Source organism: Nycticebus coucang, chromosome 2 (assembly GCF_027406575.1).
Source record: "Nycticebus coucang isolate mNycCou1 chromosome 2, mNycCou1.pri, whole genome shotgun sequence".
In the NCBI taxonomy this organism is placed as follows: Eukaryota; Metazoa; Chordata; class Mammalia; order Primates; family Lorisidae; genus Nycticebus; species Nycticebus coucang.
In genome coordinates this window covers 154,542,347-154,559,750 of record NC_069781.1, presented here as the reverse complement: position 1 = coordinate 154,559,750, position 17,404 = coordinate 154,542,347, and the positions used below count along the sequence as shown (strand labels likewise).

The 17,404-nt window shown below is 48.0% G+C and overlaps 1 protein-coding gene across 2 annotated transcripts in view; it reads left to right on the top strand.

The window, feature by feature from the left end:
- Nucleotides 1–16,812, top strand: part of LOC128593744 (liver carboxylesterase 1-like) — a 29,716-nt gene extending 12,904 nt beyond the window's left edge. For both annotated transcript variants that reach the window (XM_053602078.1, XM_053602071.1), the window contains exons 6-14: nt 296–400; nt 2,988–3,092; nt 5,956–5,994; nt 8,748–8,888; nt 10,536–10,616; nt 10,881–11,028; nt 14,975–15,106; nt 16,056–16,128; nt 16,416–16,812. In XM_053602078.1, coding sequence (XP_053458053.1) covers nt 296–400; nt 2,988–3,092; nt 5,956–5,994; nt 8,748–8,888; nt 10,536–10,616; nt 10,881–11,028; nt 14,975–15,106; nt 16,056–16,128; nt 16,416–16,599 — 1,008 coding nt within the window. In that variant the 3' untranslated portion in view covers nt 16,600–16,812. The remainder of the gene's footprint in view (nt 1–295; nt 401–2,987; nt 3,093–5,955; nt 5,995–8,747; nt 8,889–10,535; nt 10,617–10,880; nt 11,029–14,974; nt 15,107–16,055; nt 16,129–16,415) is intronic.
- Nucleotides 16,813–17,404: the final 592 nt, after the last annotated feature.

Genomic DNA, 17,404 nt, shown 5'->3' with positions numbered 1-17,404 from the left:
GGAATCAGTGAGACTGTGTGTTTGGGAATAACCAAGCTTCTTCCTGATACTTTAGATTGCTGTGACCTGTGCGTGCCACACTCTTCCTGTTCTGTCCCTGGCTCTGTGTTTGGCTCCATCTCACTGATGTTCTCTGGGGGAAGCTGGGCCCAGGGCGGCCTGGGAAACAGGGCAGGTGGGAAAGGAGCCCTCATGCACACTGAGTCCCAGGGGCTGCTGGGAAAAGGGCCAGGGCAGAGCTGTGGGTGGACCCTCCTCTGAACATGAACTCTCCTCCTATCCTCTCCCCTCTCAGGTTTTATCTCCCCTGGCCAAGAACCTCTTCCATCGGGCCATTTCTGAGAGTGGTGTGGCCCTCATGGAGGCTCTGGTCAAGAAAGACATCAAACCCCTGGCACGGGTAGGTCTCACATGGGACACTCCCACAGCCTTGGCCCTGGGCTCCTGGCATCCTTGGGGACCGTTCCTGTCATAGGACCCAGTGGACATTCTCAAAAGAATCACAGAAGCTGGGTGGACTGAATGGGAAGGGCAAGAAGACACCTTGCTCATTTTCCCAATTTTATAGTCGAACAAATGTGCAGAGAGTGTGAAAGTACATCTCAAAGTGCACACAGATCAGGGCAGAGAAGGGCCTCTAGCCCGTGACTGTGAACTTCTAATGCATGCACTCCCTGTGACCCCAGGCTTCAGAGTTCTCAGGAGACGGTTCTCTAGAAGTGATCGTGAGTTGGGATGAGAAAGCAGAGCCATACTTTATACATGTCAAGCCAAGAATATTCCAGGGAAAGGGAATGGCATGTGCAGATGTCCTGTGGCAAGAAGAGCATCCGGAGAGTGGGAGGAGGCTGACGTGGCCTGAGCAGAGAGGAGGGGGAGCTTGGGGACATTGGCAGGGGCCATGCTGCAGAGGATCCTGGGAAGGATTTTGTCTTTTTCTGGAGAGGGGTTGGAAGCCAAAGGGGTGAGGGGCAGAGTGGGCTGCACAGCAGGGTTCACTGGGGTCAGAGAGGTGGATCTGGGTCACAGGGGCTGATTTGCAGGGTGGGAGGAAATGGAGACACCAAGAATGTTTAGAATTTCTTAGCCTTTCTTTTTTTTTTTTTTTTTTTTTTTTTGCAGTTTTTGGCTGGGGCTGGGTTTGAACCTGCCACCTCAGGTATATGGGTCCGGTGCTCCAACCCTTTGAGCCACAGGCACTGCCCTTTAGCCCTTTTTTTTTTTTTTTTTTTTTAGCGGGAGTCTCACTTTGTCGCCCCTATTAGAGTGCTGTGGTGTTGCAGCTCACAGCAACCTCAAATTCTTGGGCTTAGCTATTGTCTTGCCTCAGCCTCCCAAGACTACAAGCACCCTCCACAATGCCCGGCTATTTTTTGTTGCCATTGTTGTTTTAGCTGGTCCGGGTTGGGTTCAAACCTGCCAGCCTTGGTGTATGTGGCCGGCACCCTATCCACTGAGCAACAGGCACCACCCTGTCACATTGTTTTTAAGCTGACAAGAGGTTCTAGGTTGGGGTCAAGGGTTTTGCATGCATCAGTGCATTCTCCTGAATGTCTTACCTGGGGACAGGGAGGACGAATCTGGCCTTCGGTTTCTATGGCCTGTGGGTGATAAATAATAATTTTCTTTTTAGTTTTAAACAATTAAGAAAAGAAAAGAAAAATAACATTTTATGAACCACGAAAATGATATGAAATTCTAATTTGATGCCCACAAAGTTTTTGCAACACAGCGACACCCACCCATTTCACTTCAAGAGCTGATTTGAGAAGATTCAGCGGAGACCACAGGGTTCACAACGCCTCAGATGTGCGCTGTTTGTTCCTTTGATGAAAACGTTGCTGACACCTGCCCTAGAGAGTCCTGTCTGATTATTGCTCAGGACTCTTGTACGCCTCTATGTAGAAAAACTCCTAGCTGTGCCAAGACACCTCACTCAAATGAGAAACATTGTCAATGTCCCGTGGAGTACACACGGTATTTTCCTCTAGAGCTCTCATTTAAAGCACATTTGGTGTTTTCTGAAGTGCCTTATCTAGGCCTCCTGCAATTCTGCATGTGTTGAGTGTGAGGGAGACACATGATCCTCCTATGCTCTTCCCTCATGTTAACTTCTTTTATAAAGCAGGTGAAATCCTTATGCCCATCGAAGGTGGAGAAAATGAGGCAGAAAAAATCCTAAGGCCCTTACTAATTGTGCTAAATCTACTCTGCCTGTAAATGGAACAACAAAACCCGAATGATAGTACATCTGTTAACAGTATGGTTTACTGAAAATTTTAAGCCCATTGTTTAGACCTACTTCTCAGAAAAAAAGATTCCTTTCAAAATATTACAGTATAGTTCAGTAGTGTTAAGTATATACATATTGTTGTGCAACCATCACCACCATCATCTCCTGGACTTTTTTGTCTTGTTAAAACTGAAAGTCTATGCCCATTAAAAAAATAACTCCCCATTACCCTTCCCTTCATCCCCCAGAAGCCACCATTCTACTGCTGCCTTTATAAATTTGCCACTTAGTACCTCACATAAGTGGAATCATATAGTATTTGTCTTTTGTGAATGGCTTATTTCACTGAGCACAATGTCCTCATCAAGAAAAAAAAGAAAAGAAAATGAAGCAGAAAGAGCTCAAATTGTTTTCCTGAGGGCAAATTGCCAGTAATGCTGGAGTTGGGCTTGGGATTCCATACTCTTACCCCCAAGTCCACACTTCCCCACTCCTGAGCCTTTCAGCTTTGAGATCACCATGTCCATTTTCACAGAGATAAGGTAACAGACAGAGAGACCACACACTTGCCACTCACATCACAACTCAGGTGGGGAACAAGGCTGCACGTCTGGGACCAGACCCACAGGTGCTGGTCTAGAGGACCATCTGCTCCCCGCTGCCTCACACACTGGGCTGGGGTAGAACTCGGCTCTCTACGTGGATGGAGGGAAGGGACCTTGCTTTTGAGCCTTGTTGCTTGTGACCTTTGCAGCAAATTGCTGTCACTGCCGGATGTAAAACCACCACGTCAGCTGTCATGGTTCACTGCCTGCGCCAGAAGACAGAGGACGAGCTCTTGGATTTGACACTAAAAATGGTAGGTGGGTCCATTCTCGTGCCCTCAATCTCCAAGCGTGTCCCTGGCCTTTGTTGTTTCAGCTGTCCCCGTGCCCTGGAAAAACTGCCTGGGTCAGTGTCTCACCTCTTCTGGGTCTCTGGATCTGAATGAGAGATTTCCTTTTTCTTATTTTCTTATCACATTCCTCAAATCTCAAAAGAAGTCTGAAAATAACATGATGAAAAGTTGTGTAGTAAATACTGAGATTTATCAAAACTTAGTATTGCCATTCTTGTACTTCAATGTCTTTGTGAGAAATTGTACATTACCTATGCCCAGGGGTCGCTGCCATCCTGAATTTGGGGGACAGGGATATTAAGCACAAATATTTCAGAGGGATGTCACTATTTATCTTGGTTGACGTAGAAACTAAATTAAAACCCAATGGTGGACCAATATGCGAGATTTTGTAAAACTTTTCTTCAATTGTGAATCTAGGAGAGCCATTTACCCACCCATGGGTTCATCCACCATCTTATTATCCATTTATCCATCCCACTCATCATCCAATTCATTGACATTCTTTCATCAGTCTAATATCAATCCATTCAAGACTCTTCGTTCATCTATTTTCATCTTTTCCATTACTGATGCATCATCTAGCATCTGCTATCTTCACTCCATTGTCCATTCCTTCAAAATCAATGATCCATCCATAACCTACCTTCTGGTTATCATCCAGCTATGTGTGTATCCATCCAGGTCACCCATAATCCATGTATTGACCAGCTCCATCCACCCACCCATCCATCCATCCATCCATCCATTCATCCATTAGGCATCTATCCATCCATCCATCCATCCACCCATCCACCCACCCACCCGTCTGTGCATCCATGCTAAGTGTATCGGCAGGGCAGTGTCAGGTATGGTGATGCAGACTTCAATTGGTCATCATCCTTGCTCACAGAGAACCACCCGAGAAGAAACACACCCATATAATTAGTAGGTTGACTATGGTTTGAATACAGAGAAGGGAAACATTCCTTAGAGCCAGCAGGGATGCTTCACTGAGAAGGTGACATTTGAGGATTAATGGATGGCTGTGGCAGTCATCTGTCATCACAGGGAAACACAACAGGAAAGCAGCCAGAGACTGCAGCATTTACGCCCAATGGGGGCTGTGCCCTTTGTGGGTAAAGATGTGAATTGTGAGCTCAGCAGTAGCCTGAGGTCTGGACTTCCATCTAGACCCTGGGGACCTGAGGATAATCCTGGAGCCCCAGCACAGGCCTCTAGCCCTGGTCTCTGCTTCCATTTCCATCCACTGAGTCTACTTGGCTTTGGGATGTGAGTCTTGGCTCATCAGACTGTAGTAAGTTGACCCAAGTGTTCAGAGAATTAGAACAAGCTATATTTTAATACTGAAAAGGGGCAGGTATTTCAGGAATTCTCCATGTGGCATGAGATTTTAAAGAAGGAGTTGGTGACTGGAAAACTCCGACCTATGTTCATAGGACATTCTTCTGAGATGTTCTGAGATCTTGTGGAAGTGTTTACATGATTCCTCACTGCTTCCAATACACACAGAGACACACACACATGCATGCACACACATGCTCACACACACACTCTCACACAGGCTCACACATGCACAAACTCACACCCATACAGACATACTTGACTATTAGAGCTTGAGTCCAAAATGCAAGAGCCCTCATGCTTCTCCTCTCCCATACAGGTCAGCCCTGCAGTGTTACAATCCCCGCAATCTCCGTGAACACACACCAAAGAGAAGCACGGGGTGGGATGGGTATCAGGGGCCTTGTGTGATTTCCCGTGCAGGATGAGAAAGCTCATCTCAAGTTGCCCTGAGTAGAGAAAGAAATTCTTCTTTTTTTTTTTTTTAAGTAAATTTATTTCACGTTAATCTGAGGGTACAAACAACCAGGTCAAAATATTTGATTCTTTTTTAGGTACAGCCCCTCCTGTGGTTATGTCCTACACACAAAAGGTGTGCCAAACACCCCCACACCTTGCTCATTCAATGAGAGCACCCCAATCCCCTCCCCTTCCCTCCTACATTATCTTTCCCCCTCATTTCAATTGAAATGAGTTTTTCACCTGCATGAGCATGCATCTTCATATGAGTATTGAATACGTTGGATAATCGCTTTTCCATTCTTGTGATAATTTACTAAGAAGGAAAAAAAACTCTTGTTGTAAAAAAGTCAAGCAATGGAAAAGACTTGCACTAGATTGCTTAAGACGTGGCTGGAATAGATGCTCACGGGACACGATGGAGACCCTACCTGTGTTTCTCCCTCGGCTTTGCCCTCCCCTGTGCTGGCTTCACTCTCAGGCAGTGGTGTCCCCCAGGGAGGTTGAAGACAACAGCACTCCAGACTTATAGCCTACCTCCTTAGAAACCCTCTTTCTCAATACTTCTAGCAAAAGCTTTGGGGTAAACTCTGTTGCTGACAAGGGTAAGTGCCCACCCTTGAAATAATGCCTGTGTTCAGGGAGATGGAACACCCAGGTTGCATATAAATACCTGAATTCATGGAGGGATAGAGGGTAAGTGGGAGATCCCCCAAAGAAAAATTGGGGACAAGAAGGGAAATGGATGGTGGGCAGTGCAGGCACCAACAGCTGGATTTCTCTGCAGAGCTCCAGCCACCCCGGCCAGAGGGCCCAAGGTCCCCAGGACTGGTGAGCCTATCCCTGCTCATGGCGCCTATACCCTGTCCTCCCCCCCCTGGAGCTGGTGTCCTGCCCACGTCCTCTCAGCCCTCTCAGGGTGGCAGCAGGAGGGAGCTCCTGACAGCTCTGGTGCACAGCCACGCAGACCAGCTTTCTCCAGGAAGCCTCTCACCCATGGCCTTGGCCTTTGTCTTCACAGAAATTTTTCGCGATCGATTTACATGGAAACCCCAGAGAGGTAAGGACCTTTGTTTTCTTGGTTACAGGTTTTGAGACTTAACATGTTTAAGGTCTAATTATCACTGAATGAAATAATGCTCCCCCCCCCGTGTGTGTGCTGCTGGGGCCCAGAGAGGGGCATTGACTTGCCTGGGGTAATACAGCCAGGAGACCCCCTTTCTCGAACTCCCAGTCTAGTGCTCCCAGGCATCGCGTCTGAGTCCCCCCACGTTCACCTACCTTCTTTCTTATTCACATTTCCTCTTCCCAACATGGCCCTGTGGGAGCAGCTGGACTGCAGCCTTCCACTGTCAGGAGGCAGAGGTCACAGGCTCCTTCACTGAGGAGCTCCGATTCCCTGTGAGGCCACAGGGTGATCTATACAGGGCACCCTGGACTCTCAGTCCTGAGGACACTCCCTCCTCCGAGCACACGGGATCCTTCTTCTCCCCATCTTCTTCTCTCCACAGAGAGAATTCTGCACAATTTCCAACAATTTCCCCTGTGCCAGAGTCTGGTGATGTCCCCTCTGCAGCATCCTCCAATTCTACAGTCCCGCCCTCTCAGCCCCTTCTTGGAGATCACCCCCTCTTTTTCCTCCGAGGGCTTGTGAGGACTGAGTGAGCTTCATCCAGACACTCAGCACAGATTCAACAAGCCCTTCCTATGAGCCAGGGCCTGACTGAGGAGCCGCGGAATAGAGGGGATGCCCTGCCCTCCTAGAGTCCTTCATGCCAGTTGGGGGTGTACAGTCAAAACCAAATAAATACGCGGTGTGCCGATGGTGGGTAGGGCTGAGGGACAGCATTCCTCAGGGGTTTGAATTTACTAGCAGAGTCAGGGATGGCTCAGTGGGAAGTGGCATTTGCACCTGGCTCCAAAGGAGGGGAAGGAGCTGTCCAGAGCCCTGAAGGAGCCTGTCCAGGCAGAGGGGACAGCTGCTGCACTGTCCTCCCCAAGGCAGGAGACTGGTCTGCAGAGTTGAGAGGAAGGAGTGAGGGGACAGACAGGCTGGAGGCTGAGGAGCTGATGGGAGGTGGGAGATGGGGAGGTCACTTGAAGGCCTTGGGCATTGATATGGAAGGAAATAGACAGGATCCTGGGTTTTATAAAGGTCTCTGTCTGCTTTGTTGAAAACAGACTGTGGCGGGGGTGGGGTGGGTGGGTGGTGTGTGTGCTAAAAATGTGCAGAGACCAGCAGGAAGGCCAGCGCGTTGCAATCGTTCAGGCCAGGGGCGCTGGGGCTGAGACGGGGCCGTGGCAGTGGCGGGGGGAGTGTTTGGAGTCTGGGTGTTGTTGAAGAACTAGCTGACAGGGTTTGCTCATGTTGAGAAAAAGTGGGGTGAAGGACGCCTGAGCTTTCTACCCAAGCAATGTTGTACACGTGGCCCACACAGGACAGCCACGTGCAGACACTTAGAGGACAGTGTAATTATTGTCACCGTCACTGCTGCTGATGTCCATCTTGTGACCGCCAAGACCATGTCATTTCTGGACTTGTACAATCTTTTACTTCTGCTTTCCTCACCTGTCCATCCCACAGGTGCTCAGCACCCACTCCGTGTGGCCTGTCCTGGTCCCGGCTCCCCACGGCAGCCTGTTCTGAAGTGCAGAACCATTCAAGGCTGCCGGTCACACCCGACGTCTTACTCTCAGCACCCGGGGTTGGGATCGGGGCCCCATCCTGCTAGTCCACCTCACAGACCTCCCCTGTGGCTCGTGCAGACAGACACGGGTCCTGGAAAAGTAGGGTCTCAAAGAGGTCAATGAACGAGGCCCTGCCTCCCCCTGTGACCTCTCACCCTCCATGTGCCTCCTCATGGTCTATTTAGTGCCGTGGTGTTTGCGTTTTGGGCTTGGGGTCAGAGATCGCCCTGTCTCAGATGGCCCCCGAGAGCAGTGCTGAGGTGCTGTCTCTCGTCCCTAAGCTCAAGGAGGCTGTGGTGTCATTACGGGGACAATACGTGTGGCAGGCGAGTTTGCGGAGGAGCGGATTGTGTGTTGGCCGTGACTTTGGAGTTAATGAATGAACAATAGGCACATCCAGGAAAAGAGGGGGACTTTGCCCCTCCAGACATGCGGCCGTTATGGAAAGTGTTAAATCTGCGGTGTGTGAGGAGCTATGGGGGACGGAGACTCAGCCACATTTGTGGGTTCCCGTGACGCTGAAGGACTCTGCAGAAAGCGCAGTGGACAGCACTGCTGGGACGCTGCCAGCCAGAAAGCCTCACAGTCCTGTCAGGAGAATGGGCGGCCTTCCCGACGGATGTTTGTGATAAATAAATGGCCTGTGTAACTAATTTTCTGTAAGAAATACAGATTACATAAAGTGTATTTAGACAGAACATCACACCTAAATTAAGGTTGACAAGAACTTTGGAACCAGAGTCTCTCAGGAACCTAACTTGTATTTCCCCTTTGTATATTACCCAGTGACAACTGGGTATTTGCTAATTCAGCGCTCAGGGCATTTGTCTGAACCCACTGCTGTGATGAACAGGGTCTCCTGCAGACAGAGTTACAGAGACACACTGACTTAGAACTGAAATGTACGTGATTTATACATGGAATGCATGCCTTGGGATTTGAATCAAGATTTGCCTCCCGCCTCATCACCTCACCCCCGCCAGCCCTATGTGAGTTAAACACTGCAGGATCACACAGACTTAGCCCCATTTGTCAGCACCCTGACCCTCTGTGGCCATCACTGAAGCCCACCCCGGTCTGTGTGGTGGGGGGGAGGCTCACATGCTGCCCTGCCCTCTTCCCCAGAGTTACCCCTTCACACCCACCGTGGTGGATGGAGTGCTGCTGCCGAAAACTCCGGAAGAGATTCTGACTGAAAAGAAGTTCAACACCATCCCTTACATGGTGGGAATCAACAAGCAGGAATTTGGCTGGATTCTCCCCACGGTGAGAATGTGTGGCCGCTTAGACTCCCCCTCTGCCCCACCAGCCCTCCCGTTTCTGCTCACAGGTGTCCTCCCTCCTCTAAGCCCTGCCCTGAGTCCAGGGCAGCTGTCCCTTTGTCAGGTGTCATTTCCATAAAAACCTTCTCTGGGAAGACCTCTCTGTCACCTGAGTGACACGGCCCTGGGACCCTTCTCCTCCAAACACTCTTTAAATTCTTTCAGTGGAAGAATCCCGAGGTGTCCGTGCTGGGAGGCCTGTAGAGAGGACAGTTGTGCAGATGGGGAAATGGAGGAGGCCTAGACAGGCATGGAGTGGGGTGTTGAGGACAGTCAGCCCTAGGGACAGCAGCTTCTCCCCTTGGGCCTGGTGAGCCGAGTTTTGCTGTGAACCTCCACACACTCTTAGTCCTTTCACTGGAAAGATTCAGAGAAAGTTACTTCCCTTCGAGTTAAGACTGACCTCTAAGCCTAGGTATGGTGGCTCATGCCTGTAATCCCAGCAATCTGGGAGGTTGAGGTAGGAAAATCACTTGAGCTAGGAGTTGGAGACCTGGCTGAGCAAGAATGGGGTCCCCATCTCTGTGAAAACTGGAAGAAATAGTGTGTGTGGTGCCGGTGCCTGTAGTCTCAGCTACTCGGTAGCCAGGGAAGGGGGATCACTTGATCCAAAATGTTGAGGTTTCTGTGAGCTAGGCTGATGCCACTGCACTCTGCACTCTGCCCAGGGCAGGAGATGGAGACTCTGTCTCGGAAAAAGAGAGAGAGAGAGAGAGAGAGAGAGAGAGAGAGACCTCTAAACATGCGCAAAGACTTTCCTTCCTGTCAGAGAAAAATGAAGCCACCCCAGTTAGAGCAGAAGCACCGGTTTCATTCAGGAACACTCTTCAGTAGGGGAAAGAGCTCAGTGTGGACTCGACCCAAGTCCCTGAAACTAAAGCCTGGGTGAGCTAAGGGCAAGGCATGGTGAGTGAGGATTTGCTTGGTGAGTGAGTGTGGGGGTGTTTAGAGCATGAGCTAGACCACCTGGGCCTGCTGGTCCACCCTTATTTGGGAGAAGCAGGAGGCCGTGGTGTCAGCTGCAGTCAGGACCCCTCTGAAGTCAGGTCTCACCTCTCCAGGGGACTGGAGGGAGACTGCAGTTACCTCCCTGCAGGTTTGCACTGCAAAGAAAGCCTTTGAACTCTTGAGGAAATGGATTTGGTTGGAAGCTTTAGATCCCACAGGGCAAAGAAAGGCCTTGTAATCGCAAGATTCCTAAAGTAACTGCTCTTTGAGATTCCTAAAGTAACTGCTCTTTGAGCAGTTTTAGGGCCTTGTTACCCGTCATTAAATTTTAGCTGAAGCAAAGAGTAAATTCATTTTAAGGGGACAAGGGCTCTTCTAGGGACACAGCTTTAGGGACAAACAAGGACACATATGTACATGTACTTGTGGCAAATCCTCGGAGAGTTACTGCCAAGTTTTTGAAAATCTATTTGCAATAGATTTTTTGACTCACTGATTTTTGCAATGCATAAGGACCCTGCTTTTTACAGCCCCACAAAATTAGACAACACTCAGACTTTGTTGGTTTAGTTGGTTAGTCAGTTTGCGTTTTATTAATTCTGTGTAAATCACAAATAATCTTTTTTTTTTTTTTTAAAACCAGTTTATGGGCTATCCGCTCTCTGAAGGCAAACTGGACCAGAAGACGGCCACGTCACTCTTATGGCAGTCCTACCCCATTACTGTAAGAGTCTAAGAATCCTGGGGATGGGCGGTGACACAAAGAGGGAGGGACTTGTCCTGACTCACAGACCATTTAAATGGCAGAACGCAGGCTGGGCCTTGTGGGTTCTGCCTACATTTTTCTAACTTCCTCACTTGATCACACTAGGGGTGAGGGCAGGGGAGTTGCACAGGGCTGGAGAGGGTCCCCCTTAATAAAGCCTTCCTCACTGGCTGGAGATGACGTGTGCTCACTACGTGGTTGTGGTCACTTTCTTGATTGCAGGGCATCCCTGAGGAACTGACTTCAGTAGCCATTGAGAAGTATTTAGGGGGAACAGATGACCCTGTCAAGAAGAAAGACCTGTTCCTGGACTTGATTGCTGATGTCATGTTTGGTGTCCCAGGTGTGAATGTGGCCCGACACCACAGAGGTGAGTCCCTGAAGCTGGACAGGAGAGGGACACCAACCCCACCAGCTCCAGTCTCTGACCTGCCCACCTGCCAGCACAGACAGATGTGGAAAGTGCTGAGCGTCCAGCCTCACAGGCAGATTCCATATGGCACAGGGTGTGGGGCTGTCCTGTGTGGGCTTCTGCCTGCAGTAGCCTCTGAGAAAATGATCCAGATACACCTAGTTTATTTGTCAGGTGATCCCAGAAAGTACCAGCATGGAGGTGTAGAAATGTCAGAGGAAAAAGGCAGAAGACACTCCATGAGATACTGCCAAGCGGGTGTCCTCTGTGCACAGCTGGGACTGTGGAGCTCTGGGAATAGGCAGAGGACACAGCTCAGGCTTACCCCTTCTCAGCAGCTCTCAGTTGTCATCAGCTGAGGCTGTTCTGAGGAGATGTAAACTCCCTGGTAGTCTGACCTGCTGCACACGTGGACAGGTTAGTGTGTGCTGCTGACAGAGACCTGGCAAAGAGCTAGAGAGGCTGGAGGTGGATATCAGGCTGAGATGCCCAAAAACGGGATATGGGTGATGTGGGTGACAGCATCTGTGACAATGGCTCCCTGCCTGGAGTGATGGTGGGATTGGGGGTAGAAGACAAATACCAGAAGATGAGTTTTGGAAGATTTCTAAGATCAGAGCCGGCTGCAAACTAGTTGGTTAATAGTGGAGCTGGGGGAAGAGTAGGAGTCAAGAACAGGATTAAGGCAACTGTAAAGAACCAAGAAGGCCCAAAGGAAGGAGAGTCGTGGAGATGGGTGGTCTGGAGATGTCAGTGTCTGTGACTGGCGTTGGTCCTTCCTGTTGTGTGCCAGAATGGACAAGCAGAGGGACCTTTGACACTGCCCTGAGGCTGTGTGGGCTTGGTGTGAGGTAAGATGAATGAGCTCCCCTGGGGGGAGGTGTCCTCTTCTGGGTGCCATCTGGGGAACCTCACAGGCTGTCCTTTTTCTACTAGCTCTCACTTGCCTAGTCCGCAAGGTGGGAAGGTGTCCTGTAGTCCAGACCTTTCTCTTTAATCAGTCTGGAAAGGTTTTAAAATACAGGATACTATACACACGCTAAAAACTAGGTTCAGCCAACCTAATATAGGCCCAGGGACACAGGAAAGTACAGAGGTTCCTTAGCTCTTACTTCTTCCTCCTCCCAGGGTTTCTGATGAAACCTTTTAACCAGCCACACCTAGAGTTGCATATTTTTTTCATAAACTTGATTTTGCCTCTTGCTAGGTGTCTGCTCTGCAGAGTTTTCTGCTACATCTTCTCCTGGTCCTGGCCATACTGGACTTTTTTTTTTCTTTTTTAAACAGATATTTCATTTATTTTTGTTTCTGTGTCTTTTTGCCAGGAGTATACAAATTTTGTCAGCTTTTATTTTTTTGTATTTGTCTCACTTTTCTTGACCAAAATAACTCATGAATATAAAATTAATGTGGTTCAATGTAGGAGGCTTAGAAAATATGAAAATACGGGCGGCGCCTGTGGCTCAGTGAGTAGGGCGCCAGCCCCATATGCTGAGGGTGGCGGGTTCAAACCCAGCCCCGGCCAAACTGCAACAACAACAAAAAAAAAATAGCTGGGCATTGTGGCGGGCGCCTGTAGTCCCAGCTGCTCGGGAGGCTGAGGCAAGAGAATCGCGTGAGCCCAAGAGTTAGAGGTTGCTGTGAGCTGTGTGACGCCACGGCACTCTACCCCAGAGTGGTACAGTGAGACTCTGTCTCTACAAAAAAAAAAGAAAATATGAAAACACATAGAGAAGAAAATATATTTCAATCCTAATTGCTCTACCTGAAGGCATCTTCTATAAATTTTTTTCAGTATTTTCTTCTATGAAGTTTTTCATCTCATATTCTATTCATTGAATGCCATATTATGAGGATTTTCTTTTTTTAAAGCTCTGTTTGTAAACCAGATTAAATTTTCCTTAATGTTGATTGCAAAAAGCATGAAAACATTCATTATTCCATGAATCTAATATATTAAAATGTAATTTAACATTCCTACCGTGTTGGTATTCAGGTTGGTTGCTCATAGTATCAGGTAATAAATAACATTGTTATTCTCAGCCCATGCACATCAATCTCCAAACATGTGGCTATATAATATTTTAGGGTTTTTTAAATATGAAATTACTAGGCTGGCCTATAGGGACATTGTCAAGCTCGTGATGCATATTGCAAAATTGCTCTCCAATATTCTTTTTGTCACCTGGCATACTAAGATTACAAATTAAAAGAATGCTGCCCAATCCCTAAGCCTTCTCCATCAAAAAGAGGGAAATCATATGTTTCTGTTTGCATGTCTGTGATCACCATGGCTCTCTCACTGTCTCTGTTTCTTTAATTGTTCCTATTTGTATTGCTCTAATCTCTACCTTACGCTATTTGGAAGACTTCTGCTGTGATTGTAAGAATATTAGAACTCTCAGTGCTCTTAGGCAAAAAGGTATTTAAGAAATAGACTTTGGGAAGCATCCTGCCTAAAATAAGTTTGCTCATTCACAAAAGTTGTTTCCTCTATGTTTGTGCTCTGAGTTCCTTTGTGAAACGTCTAAGTGGCAGCGGCCAGGTCCAGTTCCGCTTGACCATGAAGTAGGCATTTCTCAAGTGTGTTGCAAACCTTAGAAGGATGGCTTGTTCCAAATGATGCTTTTTACTAAATCAAAGGTGCATTGATGGAGGTCAAGGGGTTGATTAAATAATTACTCTTCATCCTCACATTGGGATGACATCTATTGGTATATTATTTTGCAGATGAATGTTTAATGATGTTAGGATGTGATTATATGGTGTTACAAAATACCACATATAATACCATCCCAATTTTACATACATGAAAGGGAGGTAGGACATAATAATAAAAGAGACTTTCTCTGAGAGGTTGGGTTCTGAGTGATATTTGTTTCATTTTCCTTTTTTCTGTATTTTACACGTTTTTTACTGAATCAAAGGGGGAAAGGTTGTAGAATTTCTCCACCAGTCTTACTTGGGACCTGGCTCTTTCCCTCTTAGGGTCACTCCTCTGGGGACATTATGACCATGGAAAGTGCTGACCTTTAGGGCTGGGTGACCTATGAGTTATCCCTAATGGAGCTGGGCCTGGTGGCTCCAATGACCCAAACAGCAGGAAATTTGGCATCTCCTTGGGGCTTGGACAAGTGTGCTTTGGTGGTAAGAGAGGAAGGCAAAGGAAAGGAATAGAGTGATCAGGACACAGGCAAGGTCACCCTCCATGTCCCCTTCTCATCTCTGCTGCCACCTTAATGCCTTAAAACTTTAACACTGCATGGGTCAAGCAGGAAGCAAATATATGAGGAGACAGTGAAATGTGAAACCCTGAGTTTTGTAGTTTCCTGAGAAACAAGAGACAGATTGTTCTCTCTCTGCCTGTGTTTGGATGTAAATATCCTCATTTTAGACAACCAAGTTGGATAGGCTTCACTCATCTCAGAAATCAGTGAAAAAAAGCCCACTGAAAATGATCAAAACTGGTCTGAATAGAAGACCCCTTCAGGGTGTGTATGTTCTCCAACTGAACGAGCTCTTGTGTGTGTGTTATCAGTGAAAGTTAGCAGTGTAAAGTGGATGCAGATAGATTTTCATGTGTGTGAATGTGTCAGGAGGCAATGGGACCCAGTGTTCTGATAATGATAGCTATTTTAAATTGATCAACCCAGCGTTTTAACATTCATTCAATCAATGTTCATTCCTTCATTCACTCATCCATTCAATAAAAACCTGGCTCAAATCCCAGTGCCTCCTTAATGACTTATGCAGCCCCCAGCAAGTCACTGCAAGTCAATGAGCTTCCTGAAATGATCTCTCAACTGCGCTGATAACTAGGAATGTCCATCAGGGCTGTGGGCCTTGATACCATCAAGGTGTGTGTCTGTTAATATGAACTGTGCATGAATCCATGTCTTCTCAGATGCTGGAGCCCCCACCTACATGTATGAGTTTCAGTACCACCCAAGCTTCTCCTCCAACATGAAACCCAAGACGGTGACAGGGGACCATGGGGATGAGCTCTTCTCTGTCTTGGGAGCCCCATTTTTAAAAGGTAAAGGCTCTTTGCCGGCTGTGAGTGTGGAGTTAGGAGATCTGGAGTCCAGTCTTTGTTTGGAGGCCTGGAGGAAGTTTCTCTTTTTCTTCTGGTCTGAGTTTCCCAATTCACTGTAACAGGGTTGTATGACAACTGGACAGTCCCCAGCCTTCCTCCTGCTCCCACAGGAATGAAGGAGGATGTGCACACATGTGGCCTCAGCCCAGGTCACTCTAGAATCCTGGCCTGTGGCACCAGTAAGGCAGGTCATTGGTCACATTCAGGGCCCTGCTGTAGGGCCGAATGTCACCAATTTCCCTCTCACAAGAGCGTATCAGAATGTGGGTGAGGTTAACGTTAGAATTGGTGTTAACCTTGAATTGAGTCTAATGTGTGTCAGTCCCTTTTTCTACCTGTCCATTTATCAAATCTCATATGATTAACTTAAAAATATTTAATACCATGATATTTTAAAGAAAAGCATTCACAAATAGCTTCAATACATTGACTCTTAGTAGTAGGAAATGACCTGTGACCCACCTCAAGGCTGTTCATGTTACCCCAGTGTCTCTGGGCTTCTCTCAGTCAGGTGATTACTTAGGACCATTACAACTCTGTTATTTTTCAGACTAAGAAAATGTGGGTGGGTATAGGAGACAAAGAAGAGCAGCTGTGGGAGGTGGGGCTGCTATAAGGAGACCTTGTGTTTTGGCATTGAGACCCTGAGTGAAGAGAAGAAGACCGGGGTCACAGCACAGAAGGCAGCAGACATGTGGTTTCAATGAATGCCCATTACTGAGTCCTAGAGTAGTCATTTTCAAACTCTCAGTTCACTGCAATCAGCCAGCGGTGTGTATGGAGTAAGGGCAAAGTCTCCATGTTTGTAACAAGCTCCCAAGTGATGCTAACACTACTGGCTCATTAACAAAACTTTGAGTAATGACGTCTTGTTTTCTCGTTCCTAAAGATGGTGCTTCAGAAGAGGAGGTCAGACTTAGCAAGATGATAATGAAATTCTGGGCCAACTTTGCTCGGAACGGGTGAGGCTGGTGGCAAAGGTGGGACAGGGTCCATGGGGGCAGGGCACATCCATGGGGAAGGACAGCTCTGAAGTTTGAATGATCAAGCTCTCCACCCTGTCATCATAGTGCTCTGATCATGGGTTCCATCTGAAATGGACAGGCTGCCCCAGGAGGTGGTGAGCTGCCCATCTCTGCAGGTGTACAAGCCTCTTGGAAGTGATGAGCCAGGAGACCCCTGCAGATCTTGGAGGAGTGCTGGGGACACACTGCAGCTTTAAGGAGTTTCTATCTGATTCTGTTCCCAGGAATCCCAATGGGGAGGGCCTGCCCCACTGGCCAGAGTATGACCAGAAGGAAGGGTACCTGCAGATTGGCGCCACCACCCAGGCAGCCCAGAAGCTGAAGGACAAGGAAGTGGCTTTCTGGACCAAGCTCCTGTCCGCAGAGGCTGTGGAAAAACCATTTCAGACAGAGCACATTGAGCTGTGAACAGGAGGCCCCACCGGCCACCAGAGCCTGGAAGAGCCACCACGGAAGTGTTCTATAGAAGGTGACTGTGGGTCAGAGCCGCATCTCATTGTGGAGTCTGGGGAATTGTTCATGGCGGGTAGACACAGGCCAGGGAGGGGCAATTTTTGCACTTGTGACCTCAGTTGTGGCAATAAACGTTTTTTGGAGGCCAAATCAGTGTTTGTATCTTGGGCTAGAGATTAATCCACCCTCCCCACAGAGAGCAGGGTGGAGACAGGGGCCCATCAATGGGAAGGCTTGGCCTCTCCACAGTCAGCAGCCTGGTCCTGGGAGATGCTTACGGGGCTGTTGAAATGCCCCCTGTCACTGAGTGACCAACAACTTCCAATAACAGAGTTTGGCATGGCCGGAGGACAGCCTTCCTTTCTCAGTTTGGAGTCATCTGTGGAGATGGAGTAGCACAGGCTGAGTATGAAGCTGGATCAGGGGAATAGAGCGAGGTGCTTCAGTGACACTGTGCAGAGTCACATGGCCTTTCTGACACTCTCTTGAGAAAAGAAAAAAATGAGTGGAGGAAAAAGCCAAATAGGACATAGCATCTAAGACCTGTGGGGTAATATCTGATGGTCCAAAATATGTATAAATAACGAATGACATCAAACTACAGGTTTGCATTACTGTCCTCAACATACATAGTAGCCCCAGATCCCCAGGGGGCTATTTCTTCCAGAAACTGGTCTGAAGCTTCTCTGTAGTCTGCAGTACTTTGAACCCAGGCAGTGACACCTTAATGAAGGCCCTGAAGTGTCGTTGTAAACTGTTT